At 60.6% G+C, this 24,705-nt stretch overlaps 3 protein-coding genes across 3 annotated transcripts; all 3 read left to right on the forward strand.

Annotated features, from left to right (window-relative positions):
• Positions 1–7,116: 7,116 nt before the first annotated feature.
• Positions 7,117–10,317, forward strand: LOC142365328 (fibrous sheath-interacting protein 2-like). The gene is made up of 4 exons (XM_075446058.1): positions 7,117–7,131; positions 8,690–8,851; positions 9,288–9,377; positions 9,724–10,317. The coding sequence occupies exons 1-4, from the start codon at positions 7,117–7,119 to the stop codon at positions 9,859–9,861; spliced, it is 405 nt and encodes a 134-aa protein (XP_075302173.1). The 3' UTR covers positions 9,862–10,317.
• Positions 10,318–15,074: 4,757 nt separating this feature from the next.
• LOC142365329 (fibrous sheath-interacting protein 2-like) lies at positions 15,075–16,859 on the forward strand. The gene is made up of 4 exons (XM_075446059.1): positions 15,075–15,119; positions 15,636–15,797; positions 16,234–16,323; positions 16,670–16,859. Exons 1-4 carry the CDS (start codon positions 15,075–15,077, stop codon positions 16,805–16,807), a joined length of 435 nt encoding a protein of 144 aa, XP_075302174.1. The 3' UTR covers positions 16,808–16,859.
• A 4,135-nt stretch (positions 16,860–20,994) lies between these two features.
• On the forward strand, positions 20,995–23,791 carry LOC142365330 (fibrous sheath-interacting protein 2-like). Its single transcript, XM_075446061.1, has 4 exons — positions 20,995–21,009; positions 22,568–22,729; positions 23,166–23,255; positions 23,602–23,791. Exons 1-4 carry the CDS (start codon positions 20,995–20,997, stop codon positions 23,737–23,739), a joined length of 405 nt encoding a protein of 134 aa, XP_075302176.1. The 3' UTR covers positions 23,740–23,791.
• The last annotated feature ends 914 nt before the right edge of the window (positions 23,792–24,705 follow it).

The following is a 24,705-nucleotide window of genomic DNA, read 5'->3' on the forward strand; positions in this document are numbered from 1 at the left end:
ACCTTAACAATTCTATGATTGTACGACTCTAAGGGGCAGCCGGTGAGCACCTTGTCAAGGCCCCCTCCTCAAAGCAGGCTTAGCGAGAGCAGGTGGCCCACCCGCGTGTCCAGACGGGGCTCCAGGTGGGCCCCAGGGCAGCTGGGACGCGGTGCTGTGGCAACAAGACGATGCAAACCGGCAACGTGACGACACAACAGTGCCCTGGCACAGCAAAGTGATGATGCAACAATGGCCGACTGCTATATAATAGCTGCTCGCTGGCAGACCGGCTGCAGTGGCCGCAGCTGGGTGCCTCTGGAGCGAGGTGCCAGTGCAAGGGTGGCAGCTTCAGGAGAGCAGCATGGAGCGAGGAGCCATGAAGCACCGTCTTACTGCTGGCGTCCGAGACGTGGACGCACTGCTGAGAGTCGCGTGGCAGAAGGGAGAGGTGAGCAACGGGCCGATGGAGAGGGCTGAGCTCAGGAGTCCGGGACACGCCAGTCTGCGCTGGGGCCTCGGGATGTGCCCAGCGAGCTGGCAGGAATCCAAAGGCGGTCGGTCCAGGGAGAGTTTGGGGGGAGTCCTGCCTCTCTGCCCAGCCCGGCTTACGTGGGACGCGGATCTGGGTTGAGGAGGGGGATGGGAGTTGTGGGCACGCGGACGAGGAAGCAGAGAGCAGCTTTTGAGTGGGCTGCTCTTGGCACTCTCCTCGGCTGGAGTCTTCCGAGAGCCTTTCCAGCGACTGCCGTGCGGGAGGCTGATGGAGACAGTGCCTCAGTGCCCAGGACTGTCTGTCTCTTTCCAGGTCGGCAGCAGCAGACAGCTGTGGGTGGAAGGAGGCACTGGGCTGCTGGACCTCCCCCTTGGGCTCAAGATCCCTGTGCTGCCCAACTCCAAGCTTGTCTTCTGCAGGACAAAGCTGGGGAAAAAGGTAAAGGAAGGGGAAAGGGCTGGAAAAGCTCTCCTCATTTGTGGAGTCCCTGTCATCCAGAGCAGTCCCTGTGGCCAGCTGCCCTACAGTGGGCCCTGCAGCCCTTCAGTCTGGCACCGCTGGGCAGCAGAGGGAAACTCCTGGCTCCCTGGCCTGCGCACAAGCAGGAGGACTTGCCCTTTTTCTGGACCGCTTCCGGGCACCGCGCAAGCGTGCGGCCGGGGCCCTCCCTGCCTGTGGCCGGCAGCAGTGTGTCCCGGTGCCGGGCAATGTGCCCTTCTGCCTCATCTAGCAACACTGAGCCATGCTCTGGGGTACTCTTGAGGGACACTCCAACCTTCTCCTGCTTGCCCTGTCGGCCTGTTCACAAAAGCTGAGGCTTCTTCGCTCGGGGAACGCACGCAGCATCGTCTTGCTACTCCAGCTTGCAGTGCGTTTTTCCCAAGGCAGACGCTTCCGGGAGGCAGGGTTCGTGGGCACAGCCCTGGGGCCTGCCTAACCCCGAGGAGACTGCTGTCAGTGCATTATCCCTCTGCTGCGTTTCAACCGCCGGCCTTGAACTTGTCACTCTGAAGGCTCATTTCTCTTGGGCCAAGGTCTGCAGCTCCTCCCGCTGGCCTGAGCTGCCTGCTCGCTGGTGGGGTTTGTCTTCTCTCCTGCAGCCCAACCCGGTCTGGCCCTGCAGTCTGCCTGTGGTGGTCTCTGTGCTTTCAGAAGGAAGGACAAGCGTCTTGCTCTTCCAACTACCTTGACCTTTTCACAAGAACCGCTTGGCACCTCTTTGCTGCTCTCTCCTGCCTCCTTCATGCTCTCGAAAATCTCTTTTACAGCTTCACCAGCCCTCTGGCTATTTCAATCTGGGAGACCCATGCTGCCGCCTGCTGAGCACGGAATACAACAGCCTGCATGACCCGCATCTGCGGGCCTACCACCAACGGAAGAACCACCTGCACAGGCTGAAGACAGAAGGTCGCGTCACCGGGGACAGCAGAGTGAGTAGGTTTGGACGGCGGGCTGATGCAAACAGCCCTCACCAAGCGGGCTTCCCAGAGTGCTTGCGGCAGCCGCCTGTTCCTGCCGGAGGGCCCAGGGCTGTGGGGCTGGCTTCCCTGCCAGCAGAAGTAGCGCCAGCCTCCGTCTGCCACTTGCCACTCCTGCTCTTCTCAGGCTGCCCCGCGCTGCCCGGGTCTTGAGGAGGCAGCCGGTGCCAGGCCTGGCGCTGGGCTCAGGAGCACCGCTCAGCCCTGCCTGGCGGCTGTCAGGGGCCCCACCACCGCGGAGGGCACGCCAGGGGAGGCCAGGGGAGGGGAGGGGAGGGTGTGCAGAGGACCAGCTCCCCTCCCGCTGCCTTTGGGCTGTTTTGGGGAAGGCAGTCTACGTAGCTGGCTTGACGGTTCTTGGGGCACTTCTCCCCTCGTCTCTCCATAGGTGGTTTGCACTTTGAAGGAGTTCAATGACTACAGGCACTATCTGAGCACGCTGAAGCTGGAGGCAGTGAAAATGTCCATGCGAGAGCAGGTAGGCAAAGCGCAGTGTCTGTAGACACCTGTCAGCGGCACGGGGCCGAGGGCTGGGGCTTCACTTGCAGCATCTTGGGCAGGCGGTCGGTGCAGAAGAGCTGAGGGCTGTGCTGCTGGGCCGGGTGCTGCTGCTAGCTGAGCTAGCACAGGGTGCAGGGGTGGGCACGGGCGGGAAAGTCCCGCGCAAGCATGGCGAGTCCCGTGGGTCGCACTTCTCTTCTGCCCTTGTCGGGTTGCAGAAGCCGAGCGCTGTCCTTGGCCCGCGGGATGCCTCAGCACGCAGGGGCCTGAGCGCCTGTCTGGGCAACAGCAAGCCACAACCCGCTGTCGCCTTCCCGAAAAAGTTTCAGGAACAACTGGACAAATCGAATGGTGGCTGCGCACTGCCGGGACGGACTGACGTGCCTCCCCTGCTAGAGCGGCGGCTGCAGCAGGAAAGAAAGCGCTTGCCAGGTGGACAGAGGAAGAGGAGGCAGAGGTAAGCAAAGGCCCAGTAACGCTTGCCCTTGAAGGGGGCCCGTGCTCGCTGAGAGAAGTCCTGGAGACTCCTGTTCCAGGAAACAAAGGAAGCCCAGCGGTGGCAGGAGCCGGCACCGGCTGCAAACCCCTTGGTGCTGTCTCTGCTTGGAGCCTTCGACAGGCAGCTGGAAGCTGCTGTGGGGACTGCTGGAACAAAGCAAGCCGGAGTAGGAGGACGGGAGCAGCTGAGCAGAAAATGGCCTGGGCAAGACGGACAGAGCGGCTCCTTCTCAGCTGCCTTCTTTTCTCTCAACAGGCACCTCGCTGTCACCAAGCAGCGGACAGAAAGACGGGAGTCTCTTGGAAAGCAGCAACGCCTCCTCCAGCAGGCCGAGGGCCAACAGCAGCAGCAGCAGCAGCTGGCGAAGCACAGACAGCCAGGCACCCGCAGCAGCTCTCAACAGTCCGCTGTGGAAGGGAGTCCGGTGAGTAGGAGCCGCGTGGGTGCTGGGGGCCGCCTCTGCTGTGCGGCAGCGCGTTGGCACCCGGGCTCTTCCTCTCAGTCTGCTCAGCACCGGCCTCGGCTCGAGCCAACGAGCCCCTTGGCTGTACCAGCTCCATTCACTCATCAACTCCTCTCGTCATTTTTGTCTCCCAAGTGTGCTGGAGAAGAAGCGCCTAAGAGCGCGCAGCCTGCACCGCTGCAGCCTACGCTGGCAGAAGACCAGGAGCTGGAAGAGGAGTCTCAGAGCGTGGCACAGCCGCCACTGGAGCGGGTGTCTCAGAGCATGGCACAAAAAGCACTGGAGCGGGTGAAGAGGCTCTATCAGTCCGCCCGCGCCCTGAGGAGGGCTTCCCACGAGGTCAGCAGCAGCTTGGTTGCCAACGCCACAGTGGTAGAGCCTTTGCACACTTCTCCTGTGCATCGCCGGGGGAAAAAGAGACTGGCAGTCGTGCAGAAAGTGAAGAAGAAGATAGAGGTAGAAAGGCAATCCAAGAAAAAATCACAGAAGCTTCCACCACCGAAGGTCTTGCCACCTCTCAGCCTCCCTGCAACAGCCACGCCTTCAGCAGAAGCAGGACAACTCAGAAAGGAGAGCTCACGCACCGTCCTCCCGCCTCTCGCCCGAGGCGCTGAGCAAGACGCTCGCCGGCCAACAGCACGCCTTCACAGGTCCCGCGATTACACCTCCGGAGCCGCAGCAACTTCTTTCATGCCTGTATGCAGGCCAGGATGGACTGCAGGCACCCTCCCCTCCACGGGCTCGCATATTCCAAGACAGCCCGTGCCTCCGGCGGGTCGGAAGCCCCCTGCCCAGCCAGGAGCCCGGCGCAGACCACTGCCTTTGAAGGTTTCCCAGCAGAAGCCCAGGCAGCCCAAGTCCTGCAAATAGGCGGTCGCTGGCAGCCTCGTGGAGGGTGTCCTGAGGAGGTGTGCGGCTCCAGGGCCACAGACACCCCGGGCACCTCCCCGCGGTGTAACCAAGGCGATGGAATTAGTTAATCATAAAGCACGAACAATGCTGCTATGTCCCTGGTACAGCCCTGCCCATCTGCTCATTAGGGCTGGGAACAGAGGGTTTAGTCCCTAGGTAACCATTAATGTTAAACAATAATGGTGGAGGGGGATTTTTAATAGAAATAGCGTTACCTAAGAGTTGCAGGTGCATTTCTGGGACCTGTCTATTGTGTGAATTAACTGAAGCAAAAAGTCATACATCTCCCCCCAAAGAAGTTAGTTTTCATTAAAACTAGCAGGTGCCTACAACTGGGCAAGACGACCCGTGCCGCAGGGACAAGAGCCAGAAGAGGACTGAGCTTGTGCAGAAAGAGGGGTCAACCCGCGGACACTGTGATGAAGAGGATGAGCCTTCATCTTGAGACCCCCGACGACCACCACTAGGAGGCACTGCGCAAGCGCAGCTGGGAGCAGTCTATGGAAATGGACTGATTTGACTATGAAAGGAAGAGCTTGCGTAATCAGATGAATATGTATATTTTGATCTATGTAAACTGCACGGAAGGGGTATGGGGTATGCACGTTGGGTGGAATTATCCCCCGTGCATCCAGCGCTGCAATAAAGAATGCTGCCTTTTAACGCTACATTAGTGTTGCGAGGTTTTATTCCCTGGTTTTCAGCAACACCGGCACAGAATAAAGACTTTGCTCCCAACGCCTCGCCTCTGCCTTCATTTATTCGTGCCAGGCCACGCTGTGTCTGGGTATTTTCCAGGCAACCTTTTCCCTCATTGTCTCCCTCCTGCAGGCTCGGTCAGGCCAAGAGCCAGTTTCAAAGGGCAGAAAAGCAGCCAACGTTCCTGCCTTGCTCAGACAGCTTTGTGGCCGGGCTCTTGCAGGGGCTGGTGCAGCTCTGTAAAGCCACACGCATGCCTTATGGGAGCCCCATCTGCAGCTGCTGTTGAAGGCTGCGCCTTGTCCTGCGCCTTTATTCTCTCGTCCCCTGAAGGCCTCCTGATGGGCCTTTGGGTTGCCACCCAGGGCCCTCACTGGGCCCTTCGGTGTCCTTCCAAGGGACCACCCTCCAGCTTTTCATCTATCACAGGGGAACCCTTCTCCTCTTCTCCTCTTCTCCTCTTGTCTCCTGAAGGCATCTCTGTTTGCCTTTCCATGTGCCCTAAGGACTGGCGTGGGCCTTTCGGGACAAATGAGCAGCTGCAAAAGGGTATTTTGGTGCCTCCCAAGGGCCTCCATTTCTCCTTTTGTGCTTTCCAGGCCGCTCTGTTTGCCCTCTGGTGTGGCTTGCAGCTCTACAGGTGCCGTTTGGTGCAGCCCACAGCCCTCCGTCTGCCCTCGGCTGACACCCAGAACCCTCCTTCTGCCTTTCTCTGTGCCCCACAAATACCTTTACCCTCTTCTCCCCTCAGGACTGGCTCCAGTGGCCTCCCACCCTGTCCTCAACAAGAGGAAGCTGAGGGACGCACCGGGCACACACGGCGCTTTGGGTCTGGGGGGCCCCCTGTGGAGGTCGGCCTGCGAGCCGCCCCGGGCCAAGCACAGCCAGTTCCAGTCCCCTCACCACGCGACGCTGCGCGCCACAGCTGCTGCCCATCAGAGGAGCTGCTGGCACCAGAGCTGCCACCAAGCAGAGGAGCCCATGTCACTGCTGCTCCGGCCTGTGTGGAGCTGCTGGGGCAGGAGGAGACCTGTGGGGATGCACGGCAGGGGGTCACGCATGGGGAGACAGACGCAGGAGGGGCCACAGAAGAAGACACACGAGGAGGCCTGTGGAAGGGGACACTGCTGGGGACGCGCTCTGGCCCGCAGGCGCTCCATGGCAGCACGGGCGAGGTTCCTCTGCAGTCCACAGCCTGCGGCGTGTGCAGGAGTCCTGCTGGAGCAGAAAGAACAGGCGAGAGGCAAGCGGCAGCAGAAGGGCAGACGGAAAGGCACAGAGCAGCCCACACAAACCATCCCACAGCAATGCAGAAAGTCCCGTGCCGCCCGTCACCTCCCGTTAGGCACGAGGTGGGACTGCAGGTGACGCAGAGCAGAGACGAGCGCAGGGGAAACCAAGCAGGGCACAGCGAGGGGGTCGTGGCTGAACGTGCCTGAGGAAAGATATGGAGAGAGGTTTCTTGCGCCCTTCCTTTGTCCTCCGTGTTTCCCAAGATGCCAATCAGGAACTGGATAGTGAGAGCAGCAGGCCCAAAATCTAGATCCATGCAGTCCTCCAAGTTGCAGCTTCTTTGCCTGGGACAGGCAAACGGTCTAAGAAGGGTGTCCCAAAGCCAGTGCAGCAGCAGAGCAGCAGCCCGCGGGCAGCCCAGCTCCAGCCCTGCCATCTGAGGTCCAAAGCCGGGAAAAACCGGAACTAGGAGGAAGAAGGATGTTGCGTCAGGGGGAGCTTTAGAAGGGTTATCAGGAAAAATTTCTTTCTGAAGGCACTGGAACAGGCTGCCCAGGGAAGTGGTGGAGTCACCACCACCGGGGGTGGTCAAAAAATGCGTGGACGTGGCACTCGGGGACGTGGTTTAGTAGGCCTGGTGGTTTTGGGTTGACGGTTGGACTTGATGACCTTTGAGGTCCTTTCCCACCTTAACAATTCTATGATTGTACGACTCTAAGGGGCAGCCGGTGAGCACCTTGTCAAGGCCCCCTCCTCAAAGCAGGCTTAGCGAGAGCAGGTGGCCCACCCGCGTGTCCAGACGGGGCTCCAGGTGGGCCCCAGGGCAGCTGGGACGCGGTGCTGTGGCAACAAGACGATGCAAACCGGCAACGTGACGACACAACAGTGCCGTGGCACAGCAAAGTGATGATGCAACAATGGCCGACTGCTATATAATAGCTGCTCGCTGGCAGACCGGCTGCAGTGGCCGCAGCTGGGTGCCTCTGGAGCGAGGTGCCAGTGCAAGGGTGGCAGCTTCAGGAGAGCAGCATGGAGCGAGGAGCCATGAAGCACCGTCTTACTGCTGGCGTCCGAGACGTGGACGCACTGCTGAGAGTCGCGTGGCAGAAGGGAGAGGTGAGCAACGGGCCGATGGAGAGGGCTGAGCTCAGGAGTCCGGGACACGCCAGTCTGCGCTGGGGCCTCGGGATGTGCCCAGCGAGCTGGCAGGAATCCAAAGGCGGTCGGTCCAGGGAGAGTTTGGGGGGAGTCCTGCCTCTCTGCCCAGCCCGGCTTACGTGGGACGTGGATCTGGGTTGAGGAGGGGGATGGGAGTTGTGGGCACGCAGACGAGGAAGCAGAGAGCAGCTTTTGAGTGGGCTGCTCTTGGCACTCTCCTCGGCTGGAGTCTTCCGAGAGCCTTTCCAGCGACTGCCGTGCGGGAGGCTGATGGAGACAGTGCCTCAGTGCCCAGGACTGTCTGTCTCTTTCCAGGTCGGCAGCAGCAGACAGCTGTGGGTGGAAGGAGGCACTGGGCTGCTGGACCTCCCCCTTGGGCTCAAGATCCCTGTGCTGCCCAACTCCAAGCTTGTCTTCTGCAGGACAAAGCTGGGGAAAAAGGTAAAGGAAGGGGAAAGGGCTGGAAAAGCTCTCCTCATTTGTGGAGTCCCTGTCATCCAGAGCAGTCCCTGTGGCCAGCTGCCCTACAGTGGGCCCTGCAGCCCTTCAGTCTGGCGCCGCTGGGCAGCAGAGGGAAACTCCTGGCTCCCTGGCCTGCGCACAAGCAGGAGGACTTGCCCTTTTTCTGGACCGCTTCCGGGCACCGCGCAAGCGTGCGGCCGGGGCCCTCCCTGCCTGTGGCCGGCAGCAGTGTGTCCCGGTGCCGGGCAATGTGCCCTTCCGCCTCATCTAGCAACGCTGAGCCAGGCTCTGGGGTACTCTTGAGGGACACTCCAACCTTCTCCTGCTTGCCCTGTCGGCCTGTTCACAAAAGCTGAGGCTTCTTCGCTCGGGGAACGCACGCAGCATCGTCTTGCTACTCCAGCTTGCAGTGCGTTTTTCCCAAGGCAGACGCTTCCGGGAGGCAGGGTTCGTGGGCACAGCCCTGGGGCCTGCCTAACCCCGAGGAGACTGCTGTCAGTGCATTATCCCTCTGCTGCGTTTCAACCGCCGGCCTTGAACTTGTCACTCTGAAGGCTCATTTCTCTTGGGCCAAGGTCTGCAGCTCCTCCCGCTGGCCTGAGCTGCCTGCTCGCTGGTGGGGTTTGTCTTCTCTCCTGCAGACCAACCCGGTCTGGCCCTGCAGTCTGCCTGTGGTGGTCTCTGTGCTTTCAGAAGGAAGGACAAGCGTCTTGCTCTTCCAACTACCTTGACCTTTTCACAAGAACCGCTTGGCACCTCTTTGCTGCTCTCTCCTGCCTCCTTCATGCTCTCGAAAATCTCTTTTACAGCTTCACCAGCCCTCTGGCTATTTCAATCTGGGAGACCCATGCTGCCGCCTGCTGAGCACGGAATACAACAGCCTGCATGACCCGCATCTGCGGGCCTACCACCAACGGAAGAACCACCTGCACAGGCTGAAGACAGAAGGTCGCGTCACCGGGGACAGCAGAGTGAGTAGGTTTGGACGGCGGGCTGATGCAAACAGCCCTCACCAAGCGGGCTTCCCAGAGTGCTTGCGGCAGCCGCCTGTTCCTGCCGGAGGGCCCAGGGCTGTGGGGCTGGCTTCCCTGCCAGCAGAAGTAGCGCCAGCCTCCGTCTGCCACTTGCCACTCCTGCTCTTCTCAGGCTGCCCCGCGCTGCCCGGGTCTTGAGGAGGCAGCCGGTGCGAGGCCTGGCGCTGGGCTCAGGAGCACCGCTCAGCCCTGCCTGGCGGCTGTCAGGGGCCCCACCACCGCGGAGGGCACGCCAGGGGAGGCCAGGGGAGGCCAGGGGAGGGTGTGCAGAGGACCAGCTCCCCTCCCGCTGCCTTTGGGCTGTTTTGGGGAAGGCAGTCTACGTAGCTGGCCTGACGGTTCTTGGGGCACTTCTCCCCTTGTCTCTCCATAGGTGGTTTGCACTTTGAAGGAGTTCAATGACTACAGGCACTATCTGAGCACGCTGAAGCTGGAGGCAGTGAAAATGTCCATGCGAGAGCAGGTAGGCAAAGCGCAGTGTCTGTAGACACCTGTCAGCGGCACGGGGCCGAGGGCTGGGGCTTCACTTGCAGCATCTTGGGCAGGCGGTCGGTGCAGAAGAGCTGAGGGCTGTGCTGCTGGGCCGGGTGCTGCTGCTAGCTGAGCTAGCGCAGGGTGCAGGGGTGGGCACGGGCGGGAAAGTCCCGCGCAAGCATGGCGAGTCCCGTGGGTCGCACTTCTCTTCTGCCCTTGTCGGGTTGCAGAAGCCGAGCGCTGTCCTTGGCCCGCGGGATGCCTCAGCACGCAGGGGCCTGAGCGCCTGTCTGGGCAACAGCAAGCCACAACCCGCTGTCGCCTTTCCGAAAAAGTTTCAGGAACAACTGGACAAATCAAATGGTGGCTGCGCACTGCCGGGACGGACTGACGTGCCTCCCCTGCTAGAGCGGCGGCTGCAGCAGGAAAGAAAGCGCTTGCCAGGTGGACAGAGGAAGAGGAGGCAGAGGTAAGCAAAGGCCCAGTAACGCTTGCCCTTGAAGGGGGCCCGTGCTCGCTGAGAGAAGTCCTGGAGACTCCTGTTCCAGGAAACAAAGGAAGCCCAGCGGTGGCAGGAGCCGGCACCGGCTGCAAACCCCTTGGTGCTGTCTCTGCTTGGAGCCTTCGACAGGCAGCTGGAAGCTGCTGTGGGGACTGCTGGAACAAAGCAAGCCGGAGTAGGAGGACGGGAGCAGCTGAGCAGAAAATGGCCTGGGCAAGACGGACAGAGCGGCTCCTTCTCAGCTGCCTTCTTTTCTCTCAACAGGCACCTCGCTGTCACCAAGCAGCGGACAGAAAGACGGGAGTCTCTTGGAAAGCAGCAACGCCTCCTCCAGCAGGCCGAGGGCCAACAGCAGCAGCAGCAGCAGCTGGCGAAGCACAGACAGCCAGGCACCCGCAGCAGCTCTCAACAGTCCGCTGTGGAAGGGAGTCCGGTGAGTAGGAGCCACGTGGGTGCTGGGGGCCGCCTCTGCTGTGCGGCAGCGCGTTGGCACCCGGGCTCTTCCTCTCAGTCTGCTCAGCACCGGCCTCGGCTCGAGCCAACGAGCCCCTTGGCTGTACCAGCTCCATTCACTCATCAACTCCTCTCGTCATTTTTGTCTCCCAAGTGTGCTGGAGAAGAAGCGCCTAAGAGCGCGCAGCCTGCACCGCTGCAGCCTACGCTGGCAGAAGACCAGGAGCTGGAAGAGGAGTCTCAGAGCGTGGCACAGCCGCCACTGGAGCGGGTGTCTCAGAGCATGGCACAAAAAGCACTGGAGCGGGTGAAGAGGCTCTATCAGTCCGCCCGCGCCCTGAGGAGGGCTTCCCACGAGGTCAGCAGCAGCTTGGTTGCCAACGCCACAGTGGTAGAGCCTTTGCACACTTCTCCTGTGCATCGCCGGGGGAAAAAGAGACTGGCAGTCGTGCAGAAAGTGAAGAAGAAGATAGAGGTAGAAAGGCAATCCAAGAAAAAATCACAGAAGCTTCCACCACCGAAGGTCTTGCCACCTCTCAGCCTCCCTGCAACAGCCACGCCTTCAGCAGAAGCAGGACAACTCAGAAAGGAGAGCTCACGCACCGTCCTCCCGCCTCTCGCCCGAGGCGCTGAGCAAGATGCTCGCCAGCCAACAGCACGCCTTCACAGGTCCCGCGATTACACCTCCGGAGCCGCAGCAACTTCTTTCATGCCTGTACGCAGGCCAGGATGGACTGCAGGCACCCTCCCCTCCACGGGCTCGCATATTCCAAGACAGCCCGTGCCTCCGGCGGGTCGGAAGCCCCCTGCCCAGCCAGGAGCCCGGCGCAGACCACTGCCTTTGAAGGTTTCCCAGCAGAAGCCCAGGCAGCCCAAGTCCTGCAAATAGGCGGTCGCTGGCAGCCTCGTGGAGGGTGTCCTGAGGAGGTGTGCGGCTCCAGGGCCACAGACACCCCGGGCACCTGCCCGCGGTGTAACCAAGGCGATGGAATTAGTTAATCATAAAGCACGAACAATGCTGCTATGTCCCTGGTACAGCCCTGCCCATCTGCTCATTAGGGCTGGGAACAGAGGGTTTAGTCCCTAGGTAACCATTAATGTTAAACAATAATGGTGGAGGGGGATTTTTAATAGAAATAGCGTTACCTAAGAGTTGCAGGTGCATTTCTGGGACCTGTCTATTGTGTGAATTAACTGAAGCAAAAAGTCATACATCTCCCCCCAAAGAAGTTAGTTTTCATTAAAACTAGCAGGTGCCTACAACTGGGCAAGACGACCCGTGCCGCAGGGACAAGAGCCAGAAGAGGACTGAGCTTGTGCAGAAAGAGGGGTCAACCCGCGGACACTGTGATGAAGAGGATGAGCCTTCATCTTGAGACCCCCGACGACCACCACTAGGAGGCACTGCGCAAGCGCAGCTGGGAGCAGTCTATGGAAATGGACTGATTTGACTATGAAAGGAAGAGCTTGCGTAATCAGATGAATATGTATATTTTGATCTATGTAAACTGCACGGAAGGGGTATGGGGTATGCACGTTGGGTGGAATTATCCCCCGTGCATCCAGCGCTGCAATAAAGAATGCTGCCTTTTAACGCTACATTAGTGTTGCGAGGTTTTATTCCCTGGTTTTCAGCAACACCGGCACAGAATAAAGACTTTGCTCCCAACGCCTCGCCTCTGCCTTCATTTATTCGTGCCAGGCCACGCTGTGTCTGGGTATTTTCCAGGCAACCTTTTCCCTCATTGTCTCCCTCCTGCAGGCTCGGTCAGGCCAAGAGCCAGTTTCAAAGGGCAGAAAAGCAGCCAACGTTCCTGCCTTGCTCAGACAGCTTTGTGGCCGGGCTCTTGCAGGGGCTGGTGCAGCTCTGTAAAGCCACACGCATGCCTTATGGGAGCCCCATCTGCAGCTGCTGTTGAAGGCTGCGCCTTGTCCTGCGCCTTTATTCTCTCGTCCCCTGAAGGCCTCCTGATGGGCCTTTGGGTTGCCACCCAGGGCCCTCACTGGGCCCTTCGGTGTCCTGCCAAGGGACCACCCTCCAGCTTTTCATCTATCACAGGGGAACCCTTCTCCTCTTCTCCTCTTCTCCTCTTGTCTCCTGAAGGCATCTCTGTTTGCCTTTCCATGTGCCCTAAGGACTGGCGTGGGCCTTTCGGGACAAATGAGCAGCTGCAAAAGGGTATTTTGGTGCCTCCCAAGGGCCTCCATTTCTCCTTTTGTGCTTTCCAGGCCGCTCTGTTTGCCCTCTGGTGTGGCTTGCAGCTCTACAGGTGCCGTTTGGTGCAGCCCACAGCCCTCCGTCTGCCCTCGGCTGACACCCAGAACCCTCCTTCTGCCTTTCTCTGTGCCCCACAAATAGCTTTAGCCTCTTCTCCCCTCAGGACTGGCTCCAGTGGCCTCCCACCCTGTCCTCAACAAGAGGAAGCTGAGGGACGCACCGGGCACACACGGCGCTTTGGGTCTGGGGGGCCCCCTGTGGAGGTCGGCCTGCGAGCCGCCCCGGGCCAAGCACAGCCACTTCCAGTCCCCTCACCACGCGACGCTGCGCGCCACAGCTGCTGCCCATCAGAGGAGCTGCTGGCACCAGAGCTGCCACCAAGCAGAGGAGCCCATGTCACTGCTGCTCCGGCCTGTGTGGAGCTGCTGGGGCAGGAGGAGACCTGTGGGGATGCACGGCAGGGGGTCACGCATGGGGAGACAGACGCAGGAGGGGCCACAGAAGAAGACACACGAGGAGGCCTGTGGAAGGGGACACTGCTGGGGACGCGCTCTGGCCCGCAGGCGCTCCATGGCAGCACGGGCGAGGTTCCTCTGCAGTCCACAGCCTGCGGCGTGTGCAGGAGTCCTGCTGGAGCAGAAAGAACAGGCGAGAGGCAAGCGGCAGCAGAAGGGCAGACGGAAAGGCACAGAGCAGCCCACACAAACCATCCCACAGCAATGCAGAAAGTCCCGTGCCGCCCGTCACCTCCCGTTAGGCACGAGGTGGGACTGCAGGTGACGCAGAGCAGAGACGAGCGCAGGGGAAACCAAGCAGGGCACAGCGAGGGGGTCGTGGCTGAACGTGCCTGAGGAAAGATATGGAGAGAGGTTTCTTGCGCCCTTCCTTTGTCCTCCGTGTTTCCCAAGATGCCAATCAGGAACTGGATAGTGAGAGCAGCAGGCCCAAAATCTAGATCCATGCAGTCCTCCAAGTTGCAGCTGCTTTGCCTGGGACAGGCAAACGGTCTAAGAAGGGTGTCCCAAAGCCAGTGCAGCAGCACAGCAGCAGCCCGCAGGCAGCCCAGCTCCAGCCCTGCCATCTGAGGTCCAAAGCCGGGAAAAACCGGAACTAGGAGGAAGAAGGATGTTGCGTCAGGGGGAGCTTTAGAAGGGTTATCAGGAAAAATTTCTTTCTGAAGGCACTGGAACAGGCTGCCCAGGGAAGTGGTGGAGTCACCACCACCGGGGGTGGTCAAAAAATGCGTGGACGTGGCACTCGGGGACGTGGTTTAGTAGGCCTGGTGGTTTTGGGTTGACGGTTGGACTTGATGACCTTTGAGGTCCTTTCCCACCTTAACAATTCTATGATTGTACGACTCTAAGGGGCAGCCGGTGAGCACCTTGTCAAGGCCCCCTCCTCAAAGCAGGCTTAGCGAGAGCAGGTGGCCCACCCGCGTGTCCAGACGGGGCTCCAGGTGGGCCCCAGGGCAGCTGGGACGCGGTGCTGTGGCAACAAGACGATGCAAACCGGCAACGTGACGACACAACAGTGCCGTGGCACAGCAACGTGATGATGCAACAATGGCCGACTGCTATATAATAGCTGCTCGCTGGCAGACCGGCTGCAGTGGCCGCAGCTGGGTGCCTCTGGAGCGAGGTGCCAGTGCAAGGGTGGCAGCTTCAGGAGAGCAGCATGGAGCGAGGAGCCATGAAGCACCGTCTTACTGCTGGCGTCCGAGGCGTGGACGCACTGCTGAGAGTCGCGTGGCAGAAGGAAGAGGTGAGCAACGGGCCGATGGAGAGGGCTGAGCTCAGGAGTCCGGGACACGCCAGTCTGCGCTGGGGCCTCGGGATGTGCCCAGCAAGCTGGCAGGAATCCAAAGGCGGTCGGTCCGGGGAGAGTTTGGGGGGAGTCCTGCCTCTCTGCCCAGCCCGGCTTACGTGGGACGCGGATCTGGGTTGAGGAGGGGGATGGGAGTTGTGGGCACGCGGACGAGGAAGCAGAGAGCAGCTTTTGAGTGGGCTGCTCTTGGCACTCTCCTCGGCTGGAGTCTTCCGAGAGCCTTTCCAGCGACTGCCGTGCGGGAGGCTGATGGAGACAGTGCCTCAGTGCCCAGGACTGTCTGTCTCTTTCCAGGTCGGCAGCAGCAGACAGCTGTGGGTGGAAGGAGGCACTGGGCTGCTGGACCTCCCCCTTGGGCTCAAGATCCCTGTGCTGCCCAACTCCAAGCTTGTCTTCTGCAGGACAAAGCTGGGGAAAAAGGTAAAGGAAGGGGAAAGGGCTGGAAAAGCTCTCCTCATTTGTGGAGTCCCTGTCATCCAGAGCAGTCCCTGTGGCCAGCTGCCCTACAGTGGGCCCTGCAGCCCTTCAGTCTGGCACCGCTGGGCAGCAGAGGGAAACTCCTGGCTCCCTGGCCTGCGCACAAGCAGGAGGACTTGCCCTTTTTCTGGACCGCTTCCGGGCACCGCGCAAGCGTGCGGCCGGGGCCCTCCCTGCCTGTGGCCGGCAGCAGTGTGTCCCGGTGCCGGGCAATGTGCCCTTCTGCCTCATCTAGCAACACTGAGCCATGCTCTGGGGTACTCTTGAGGGACACTCCAACCTTCTCCTGCTTGCCCTGTCGGCCTGTTCACAAAAGCTGAGGCTTCTTCGCTCGGGGAACGCACGCAGCATCGTCTTGCTACTCCAGCTTGCAGTGCGTTTTTCCCAAGGCAGACGCTTCCGGGAGGCAGGGTTCGTGGGCACAGCCCTGGGGCCTGCCTAACCCCGAGGAGACTGCTGTCAGTGCATTATCCCTCTGCTGCGTTTCAACCGCCGGCCTTGAACTTGTCACTCTGAAGGCTCATTTCTCTTGGGCCAAGGTCTGCAGCTCCTCCCGCTGGCCTGAGCTGCCTGCTCGCTGGTGGGGTTTGTCTTCTCTCCTGCAGCCCAACCCGGTCTGGCCCTGCAGTCTGCCTGTGGTGGTCTCTGTGCTTTCAGAAGGAAGGACAAGCGTCTTGCTCTTCCAACTACCTTGACCTTTTCACAAGAACCGCTTGGCACCTCTTTGCTGCTCTCTCCTGCCTCCTTCATGCTCTCGAAAATCTCTTTTACAGCTTCACCAGCCCTCTGGCTATTTCAATCTGGGAGACCCATGCTGCCGCCTGCTGAGCACGGAATACAACAGCCTGCATGACCCGCATCTGCGGGCCTACCACCAACGGAAGAACCACCTGCACAGGCTGAAGACAGAAGGTCGCGTCACCGGGGACAGCAGAGTGAGTAGGTTTGGACGGCGGGCTGATGCAAACAGCCCTCACCAAGCGGGCTTCCCAGAGTGCTTGCGGCAGCCGCCTGTTCCTGCCGGAGGGCCCAGGGCTGTGGGGCTGGCTTCCCTGCCAGCAGAAGTAGCGCCAGCCTCCGTCTGCCACTTGCCACTCCTGCTCTTCTCAGGCTGCCCCGCGCTGCCCGGGTCTTGAGGAGGCAGCCGGTGCGAGGCCTGGCGCTGGGCTCAGGAGCACCGCTCAGCCCTGCCTGGCGGCTGTCAGGGGCCCCACCACCGCGGAGGGCACGCCAGGGGAGGCCAGGGGAGGCCAGGGGAGGGTGTGCTGAGGACCAGCTCCCCTCCCGCTGCCTTTGGGCTGTTTTGGGGAAGGCAGTCTACGTAGCTGGCTTGACGGTTCTTGGGGCACTTCTCCCCTTGTCTCTCCATAGGTGGTTTGCACTTTGAAGGAGTTCAATGACTACAGGCACTATCTGAGCACGCTGAAGCTGGAGGCAGTGAAAATGTCCATGCGAGAGCAGGTAGGCAAAGCGCAGTGTCTGTAGACACCTGTCAGCGGCACGGGGCCGAGGGCTGGGGCTTCACTTGCAGCATCTTGGGCAGGCGGTCGGTGCAGAAGAGCTGAGGGCTGTGCTGCTGGGCCGGGTGCTGCTGCTAGCTGAGCTAGCGCAGGGTGCAGGGGTGGGCACGGGCGGGAAAGTCCCGCGCAAGCATGGCGAGTCCCGTGGGTCGCACTTCTCTTCTGCCCTTGTCGGGTTGCAGAAGCCGAGCCCTGTCCTTGGCCCGCGGGATGCCTCAGCACGCAGGGGCCTGAGCGCCTGTCTGGGCAACAGCAAGCCACAACCCGCTGTCGCCTTTCCGAAAAAGTTTCAGGAACAACTGGACAAATCAAATGGTGGCTGCGCACTGCCGGGACGGACTGACGTGCCTCCCCTGCTAGAGCGGCGGCTGCAGCAGGAAAGAAAGCGCTTGCCAGGTGGACAGAGGAAGAGGAGGCAGAGGTAAGCAAAGGCCCAGTAACGCTTGCCCTTGAAGGGGGCCCGTGCTCGCTGAGAGAAGTCCTGGAGACTCCTCTTCCAGGAAACAAAGGAAGCCCAGCGGTGGCAGGAGCCGGCACCGGCTGCAAACCCCTTGGTGCTGTCTCTGCTTGGAGCCTTCGACAGGCAGCTGGAAGCTGCTGTGGGGACTGCTGGAACAAAGCAAGCCGGAGTAGGAGGACGGGAGCAGCTGAGCAGAAAATGGCCTGGGCAAGACGGACAGAGCGGCTCCTTCTCAGCTGCCTTCTTTTCTCTCAACAGGCACCTCGCTGTCACCAAGCAGCGGACAGAAAGACGGGAGTCTCTTGGAAAGCAGCAACGCCTCCTCCAGCAGGCCGAGGGCCAACAGCAGCAGCAGCAGCAGCTGGCGAAGCACAGACAGCCAGGCACCCGCAGCAGCTCTCAACAGTCCGCTGTGGAAGGGAGTCCGGTGAGTAGGAGCCGCGTGGGTGCTGGGGGCCGCCTCTGCTGTGCGGCAGCGCGTTGGCACCCGGGCTCTTCCTCTCAGTCTGCTCAGCACCGGCCTCGGCTCGAGCCAACGAGCCCCTTGGCTGTACCAGCTCCATTCACTCATCAACTCCTCTCGTCATTTTTGTCTCCCAAGTGTGCTGGAGAAGAAGCGCCTAAGAGCGCGCAGCCTGCACCGCTGCAGCCTACGCTGGCAGAAGACCAGGAGCTGGAAGAGGAGTCTCAGAGCGTGGCACAGCCGCCACTGGAGCGGGTGTCTCAGAGCATGGCACAAAAAGCACTGGAGCGGGTGAAGAGGCTCTATCAGTCCGCCCGCGCCCTGAGGAGGGCTTCCCACGAGGTCAGCAGCAGCTTGGTTGCCAACGCCACAGTGGTAGAGCCTTTGCACACTTCTCCTGTGCATCGCCGGGGGAAAAAGAGACTGGCAGTCGTGCAGAAAGTGAAGAAGAAGATAGAGGTAGAAAGGCAATCCAAGAAAAAATCACAGAAGCTTCCACCACCGAAGGTCTTGCCACCTCTCAGCCTCCCTGCAACAGCCACGCCTTCAGCAGAAGCAGGACAACTCAGAAAGGAGAGCTCACGCACCGTCCTCCCGCCTCTCGCCCGAGGCGCTGAGCAAGACGCTCGCTGGCCAACAGCACGCCTTCACAGGTCCCGCGATTACACCTCCGGAGCCGCAGCAACTTCTTTCATGCCTGTACGCAGGCCAGGATGGACTGCAGGCACCCTCCCCTCCACGGGCTCGCATATTCCAAGACAGCCCGTGCCTCCGGCGGGTCGGAAGCCCCCTGCCCAGCCAGGAGCCCGGCGCAGACCACTGCCTTTGAAGGTTTCCCAGCAGAAGCCCAGGCAGCCCAAGTCCTGCAAATAGGCGGTCGCTGGCAGCCTCGTGGAGGGTGTCCTGAGGAGGTGTGCGGCTCCAGGGCCACAGACACCCCGGGCACCTCCCCGCGGTGTAACCAAGGCGATGGAATTAGTTAATCATAAAGCACGAACAATGCTGCTATGTCCCTGGTACAGCCCTGCCCATCTGCTCATTAGGGCTGGGAACAGAGGGTTTAGTCCCTAGGTAACCATTAATGTTAAACAATAATGGTGGAGGGGGATTTTTAATAGAAATAGCGTTACCTAAGAGTTGCAGGTGCATTTCTGGGACCTGTCTATTGTGTGAATTAACTGAAGCAAAAAGTCATACATCTCCCCCCAAAGAAGTTAGTTTTCATTAAAACTAGCAGGTGCCTACAACTGGGCAAGACGACCCGTGCCGCAGGGACAAGAGCCAGAAGAGGACTGAGCTTGTGCAGAAAGAGGGGTCAACCCGCGGACACTGTGATGAAGAGGATGAGCCTTCATCTTGAGACCCCCGACGACCACCACTAGGAGGCACTGCGCAAGCGCAGCTGGGAGCAGTCTATGGAAATGGACTGATTTGACTATGAAAGGAAGAGCTTGCGTAATCAGATGAATATGTATATTTTGATCTATGTAAACTGCACGGAAGGGGTATGGGGTATGCACGTTGGGTGGAATTATCCCCCGTGCATCCAGCGCTGCAATAAAGAATGCTGCCTTTTAACGCTACATTAGTGTTGCGAGGTTTTATTCCCTGGTTTTCAGCAACACCGGCACAGAATAAAGACTTTGCTCCCAACGCCTCGCCTCTGCCTTCATTTATTCGTGCCAGGCCACGCTGTGTCTGGGTATTTTCCAGGCAACCTTTTCCCTCATTGTCTCCCTCCTGCAGGCTCGGTCAGGCCAAGAGCCAGTTTCAAAGGGCAGAAAAGCAGCCAACGTTCCTGCCTTGCTCAGACAGCTTTGTGGCCGGGCTCTTGCAGGGGCTGGTGCAGCTCTGTAAAGCCACACGCATGCCTTATGGGAGCCCCATCTGCAGCTGCTGTTGAAGGCTGCGCCTTGTCCTGCGCCTTTATTCTCTCGTCCCCTGAAGGCCTCCTGATGGGCCTTTGGGTTGCCACCCAGGGCCCTCACTGGGCCCTTCGGTGTCCTTCCAAGGGACCACCCTCCAGCTTTTCATCTATCACAGGGGGTTCCTCTTCTCCTCTTGTCTCCTGAAGGCATCTCTGTTTGCCTTTCCATGTGCCCTAAGGACTGGCGTGGGCCTTTCGGGACAAATGAGCAGCTGCAAAAGGGTATTTTGGTGCCTCCCAAGGGCCTCCATTTCTCCTTTTGTGCTTTCCAGGCCGCTCTGTTTGCCCTCTGGTGTGGCTTGCAGCTCTACAGGTGCCGTTTGGTGCAGCCCACAGCCCTCCGTCTGCCCTCGGCTGACACCCAGAACCCTCCTTCTGCCTTTCTCTGTGCCCCACAAATAGCTTTAGCCTCTTCTCCCCTCAGGACTGGCTCCAGTGGCCTCCCACCCTGTCCTCAACAAGAGGAAGCTGAGGGACGCACCGGGCACACACGGCGCTTTGGGTCTGGGGGGCCCCCTGTGGAGGTCGGCCTGCGAGCCGCCCCGGGCCAAGCACAGCCAGTTCCAGTCCCCTCACCACGCGACGCTGCGCGCCACAGCTGCTGCCCATCAGAGGAGCTGCTGGCACCAGAGCTGCCACCAAGCAGAGGAGCCCATGTCACTGCTGCTCCGGCCTGTGTGGAGCTGCTGGGGCAGGAGGAGACCTGTGGGGATGCACGGCAGGGGGTCACGCATGGGGAGACAGACGCAGGAGGGGCCACAGAAGAAGACACACGAGGAGGCCTGTGGAAGGGGACACTGCTGGGGACGCGCTCTGGCCCGCAGGCGCTCCATGGCAGCACGGGCGAGGTTCCTCTGCAGTCCACAGCCTGCGGCGTGTGCAGGAGTCCTGCTGGAGCAGAAAGAACAGGCGAGAGGCAAGCGGCAGCAGAAGGGCAGAGGGAAAGGCACAGAGCAGCCCACACAAACCATCCCACAGCAATGCAGAAAGTCCCGTGCCGCCCGTCACCTCCCGTTAGGCACGAGGTGGGACTGCAGGTGACGCAGAGCAGAGACGAGCGCAGGGGAAACCAAGCAGGGCACAGCGAGGGGGTCGTGGCTGAACGTGCCTGAGGAAAGATATGGAGAGAGGTTTCTTGTGCCCTTCCTTTGTCCTCCGTGTTTCCCAAGATGCCAATCAGGAACTGGATAGTGAGAGCAGCAGGCCCAAAATCTAGATCCATGCAGTCCTCCAAGTTGCAGCTGCTTTGCCTGGGACAGGCAAACGGTCTAAGAAGGGTGTCCCAAAGCCAGTGCAGCAGCACAGCAGCAGCCCGCGGGCAGCCCAGCTCCAGCCCTGCCATCTGAGGTCCAAAGCCGGGAAAAACCGGAACTAGGAGGAAGAAGGATGTTGCGTCAGGGGGAGCTTTAGAAGGGTTATCAGGAAAAATTTCTTTCTGAAGGCACTGGAACAGGCTGCCCAGGGAAGTGGTGGAGTCACCACCCCCGGGGGTGGTCAAAAAATGCGTGGACGTGGCACTCGGGGACGTGGTTTAGTAGGCCTGGTGGTTTTGGGTTGACGGTTGGACTTGATGACCTTTGAGGTCCTTTCCCACCTTAACAATTCTATGATTGTACGACTCTAAGGGGCAGCCGGTGAGCACCTTGTCAAGGCCCCCTCCTCAAAGCAGGCTTAGCGAGAGCAGGTGGCCCACCCGCGTGTCCAGACGGGGCTCCAGGTGGGCCCCAGGGCAGCTGGGACGCGGTGCTGTGGCAACAAGACGATGCAAACCGGCAACGTGACGACACAACAGTGCCGTGGCACAGCAAAGTGATGATGCAACAATGGCCGACTGCTATATAATAGCTGCTCGCTGGCAGACCGGCTGCAGTGGCCGCAGCTGGGTGCCTCTGGAGCGAGGTGCCAGTGCAAGGGTGGCAGCTTCAGGAGAGCAGCATGGAGCGAGGAGCCATGAAGCACCGTCTTACTGCTGGCGTCCGAGACGTGGACGCACTGCTGAGAGTCGCGTGGCAGAAGGGAGAGGTGAGCAACGGGCCGATGGAGAGGGCTGAGCTCAGGAGTCCGGGACATGCCAGTCTGCGCTGGGGCCTCGGGATGTGCCCAGCGAGCTGGCAGGAATCCAAAGGCGGTCGGTCCGGGGAGAGTTTGGGGGGAGTCCTGCCTCTCTGCCCAGCCCGGCTTACGTGGGACGCGGATCTGGGTTGAGGAGGGGGATGGGAGTTGTGGGCACGCGGACGAGGAAGCAGAGAGCAGCTTTTGAGTGGGCTGCTCTTGGCACTCTCCTCGGCTGGAGTCTTCCGAGAGCCTTTCCAGCGACTGCCGTGCAGGAGGCTGATGGAGACAGTGCCTCAGTGCCCAGGACTGTCTGTCTCTTTCCAGGTCGGCAGCAGCAGACAGCTGTGGGTGGAAGGAGGCACTGGGCTGCTGGACCTCCCCCTTGGGCTCAAGATCCCTGTGCTGCCCAACTCCAAGCTTGTCTTCTGCAGGACAAAGCTGGGGAAAAAGGTAAAGGAAGGGGAAAGGGCTGGAAAAGCTCTCCTCATTTGTGGAGTCCCTGTCATCCAGAGCAGTCCCTGTGGCCAGCTGCCCTACAGTGGGCCCTGCAGCCCTTCAGTCTGGCACCGCTGGGCAGCAGAGGGAAACTCCTGGCTCCCTGGCCTGCGCACAAGCAGGAGGACTTGCCCTTTTTCTGGACCGCTTTCGGGCACCGCGCAAGCGTGCGGCCGGGGCCCTCCCTGCCTGTGGCCGGCAGCAGTGTGTCCCGGTGCCGGGCAATGTGCCCTTCCGCCTCATCTAGCAACACTGAGCCATGCTCTGGGGTACTCTTGAGGGACACTCCAACCTTCTCCTGCTTGCCCTGTCGGCCTGTTCACAAAAGCTGAGGCTTCTTCGCTCGGGGAACGCACGCAGCATCGTCTTGCTACTCCAGCTTGCAGTGCGTTTTTCCCAAGGCAGACGCTTCCGGGAGGCAGGGTTCGTGGGCACAGCCCTGGGGCCTGCCTAACCCCGAGGAGACTGCTGTCAGTGCATTATCCCTCTGCTGCGTTTCAACCGCCGGCCTTGAACTTGTCACTCTGAAGGCTCATTTCTCTTGGGCCAAGGTCTGCAGCTCCTCCCGCTGGCCTGAGCTGCCTGCTCGCTGGTGGGGTTTGTCTTCTCTCCTGCAGACCAACCCGGTCTGGCCCTGCAGTCTGCCTGTGGTGGTCTCTGTGCTTTCAGAAGGAAGGACAAGCGTCTTGCTCTTCCAACTACCTTGACCTTTTCACAAGAACCGCTTGGCACCTCTTTGCTGCTCTCTCCTGCCTCCTTCATGCTCTCGAAAATCTCTTTTACAGCTTCACCAGCCCTCTGGCTATTTCAATCTGGGAGACCCATGCTGCCGCCTGCTGAGCACGGAATACAACAGCCTGCATGACCCGCATCTGCGGGCCTACCACCAACGGAAGAACCACCTGCACAGGCTGAAGACAGAAGGTCGCGTCACCGGGGACAGCAGAGTGAGTAGCTTTGGACGGCGGGCTGATGCAAACAGCCCTCACCAAGCGGGCTTCCCAGAGTGCTTGCGGCAGCCGCCTGTTCCTGCCGGAGGGCCCAGGGCTGTGGGGCTGGCTTCCCTGCCAGCAGAAGTAGCGCCAGCCTCCGTCTGCCACTTGCCACTCCTGCTCTTCTCAGGCTGCCCCGCGCTGCCCGGGTCTTGAGGAGGCAGCCGGTGCGAGGCCTGGCGCTGGGCTCAGGAGCACCGCTCAGCCCTGCCTGGCGGCTGTCAGGGGCCCCACCACCGCGGAGGGCACGCCAGGGGAGGCCAGGGGAGGCCAGGGGAGGGTGTGCAGAGGACCAGCTCCCCTCCCGCTGCCTTTGGGCTGTTTTGGGGAAGGCAGTCTACGTAGCTGGCTTGACGGTTCTTGGGGCACTTCTCCCCTCGTCTCTCCATAGGTGGTTTGCACTTTGAAGGAGTTCAATGACTACAGGCACTATCTGAGCACGCTGAAGCTGGAGGCAGTGAAAATGTCCATGCGAGAGCAGGTAGGCAAAGCGCAGTGTCTGTAGACACCTGTCAGCGGCACGGGGCCGAGGGCTGGGGCTTCACTTGCAGCATCTTGGGCAGGCGGTCGGTGCAGAAGAGCTGAGGGCTGTGCTGCTGGGCCGGGTGCTGCTGCTAGCTGAGCTAGCACAGGGTGCAGGGGTGGGCACGGGCGGGAAAGTCCCGCGCAAGCATGGCGAGTCCCGTGGGTCGCACTTCTCTTCTGCCCTTGTCGGGTTGCAGAAGCCGAGCGCTGTCCTTGGCCCGCGGGATGCCTCAGCACGCAGGGGCCTGAGCGCCTGTCTGGGCAACAGCAAGCCACAACCCGCTGTCGCCTTTCCGAAAAAGTTTCAGGAACAACTGGACAAATCAAATGGTGGCTGCGCACTGCCGGGACGGACTGACGTGCCTCCCCTGCTAGAGCGGCGGCTGCAGCAGGAAAGAAAGCGCTTGCCAGGTGGACAGAGGAAGAGGAGGCAGAGGTAAGCAAAGGCCCAGTAACGCTTGCCCTTGAAGGGGGCCCGTGCTCGCTGAGAGAAGTCCTGGAGACTCCTCTTCCAGGAAACAAAGGAAGCCCAGCGGTGGCAGGAGCCGGCACCGTCTGCAAACCCCTTGGTGCTGTCTCTGCTTGGAGCCTTCGACAGGCAGCTGGAAGCTGCTGTGGGGACTGCTGGAACAAAGCAAGCCGGAGTAGGAGGACGGGAGCAGCTGAGCAGAAAATGGCCTGGGCAAGACGGACAGAGCGGCTCCTTCTCAGCTGCCTTCTTTTCTCTCAACAGGCACCTCGCTGTCACCAAGCAGCGGACAGAAAGACGGGAGTCTCTTGGAAAGCAGCAACGCCTCCTCCAGCAGGCCGAGGGCCAACAGCAGCAGCAGCAGCAGCTGGCGAAGCACAGACAGCCAGGCACCCGCAGCAGCTCTCAACAGTCCGCTGTGGAAGGGAGTCCGGTGAGTAGGAGCCACGTGGGTGCTGGGGGCCGCCTCTGCTGTGCGGCAGCGCGTTGGCACCCGGGCTCTTCCTCTCAGTCTGCTCAGCACCGGCCTCGGCTCGAGCCAACGAGCCCCTTGGCTGTACCAGCTCCATTCACTCATCAACTCCTCTCGTCATTTTTGTCTCCCAAGTGTGCTGGAGAAGAAGCGCCTAAGAGCGCGCAGCCTGCACCGCTGCAGCCTACGCTGGCAGAAGACCAGGAGCTGGAAGAGGAGTCTCAGAGCGTGGCACAGCCACCACTGGAGCGGGTGTCTCAGAGCATGGCACAAAAAGCACTGGAGCGGGTGAAGAGGCTCTATCAGTCCGCCCGCGCCCTGAGGAGGGCTTCCCACGAGGTCAGCAGCAGCTTGGTTGCCAACGCCACAGTGGTAGAGCCTTTGCACACTTCTCCTGTGCATCGCCGGGGGAAAAAGAGACTGGCAGTCGTGCAGAAAGTGAAGAAGAAGATAGAGGTAGAAAGG

This window comes from Opisthocomus hoazin, chromosome 36, assembly GCF_030867145.1.
Source record: "Opisthocomus hoazin isolate bOpiHoa1 chromosome 36, bOpiHoa1.hap1, whole genome shotgun sequence".
Taxonomy (NCBI): Eukaryota; Metazoa; Chordata; class Aves; order Opisthocomiformes; family Opisthocomidae; genus Opisthocomus; species Opisthocomus hoazin.

Excerpts from the sequence above, each read along its gene's own strand:
- LOC142365329 (XM_075446059.1), top strand. The coding sequence starts at position 15,075 with ATGTGCCCTTCTGCCTCATCTAGCAACACTGAGCCATGCTCTGGG. Across the intron at positions 15,120-15,635 it reads ACACTGAGCCATGCTCTGGG|CTTCACCAGCCCTCTGGCTA; the intron begins GTACTCTTGAGG and ends TCTCTTTTACAG. Across the intron at positions 15,798-16,233 it reads GCGTCACCGGGGACAGCAGA|GTGGTTTGCACTTTGAAGGA; the intron begins GTGAGTAGGTTT and ends GTCTCTCCATAG.
- LOC142365328 (XM_075446058.1), top strand. Across the intron at positions 8,852-9,287 it reads GCGTCACCGGGGACAGCAGA|GTGGTTTGCACTTTGAAGGA; the intron begins GTGAGTAGGTTT and ends GTCTCTCCATAG. Across the intron at positions 9,378-9,723 it reads AAATGTCCATGCGAGAGCAG|TTTCAGGAACAACTGGACAA; the intron begins GTAGGCAAAGCG and ends TTTCCGAAAAAG.
- LOC142365330 (XM_075446061.1), top strand. Across the intron at positions 22,730-23,165 it reads GCGTCACCGGGGACAGCAGA|GTGGTTTGCACTTTGAAGGA; the intron begins GTGAGTAGCTTT and ends GTCTCTCCATAG. Across the intron at positions 23,256-23,601 it reads AAATGTCCATGCGAGAGCAG|TTTCAGGAACAACTGGACAA; the intron begins GTAGGCAAAGCG and ends TTTCCGAAAAAG.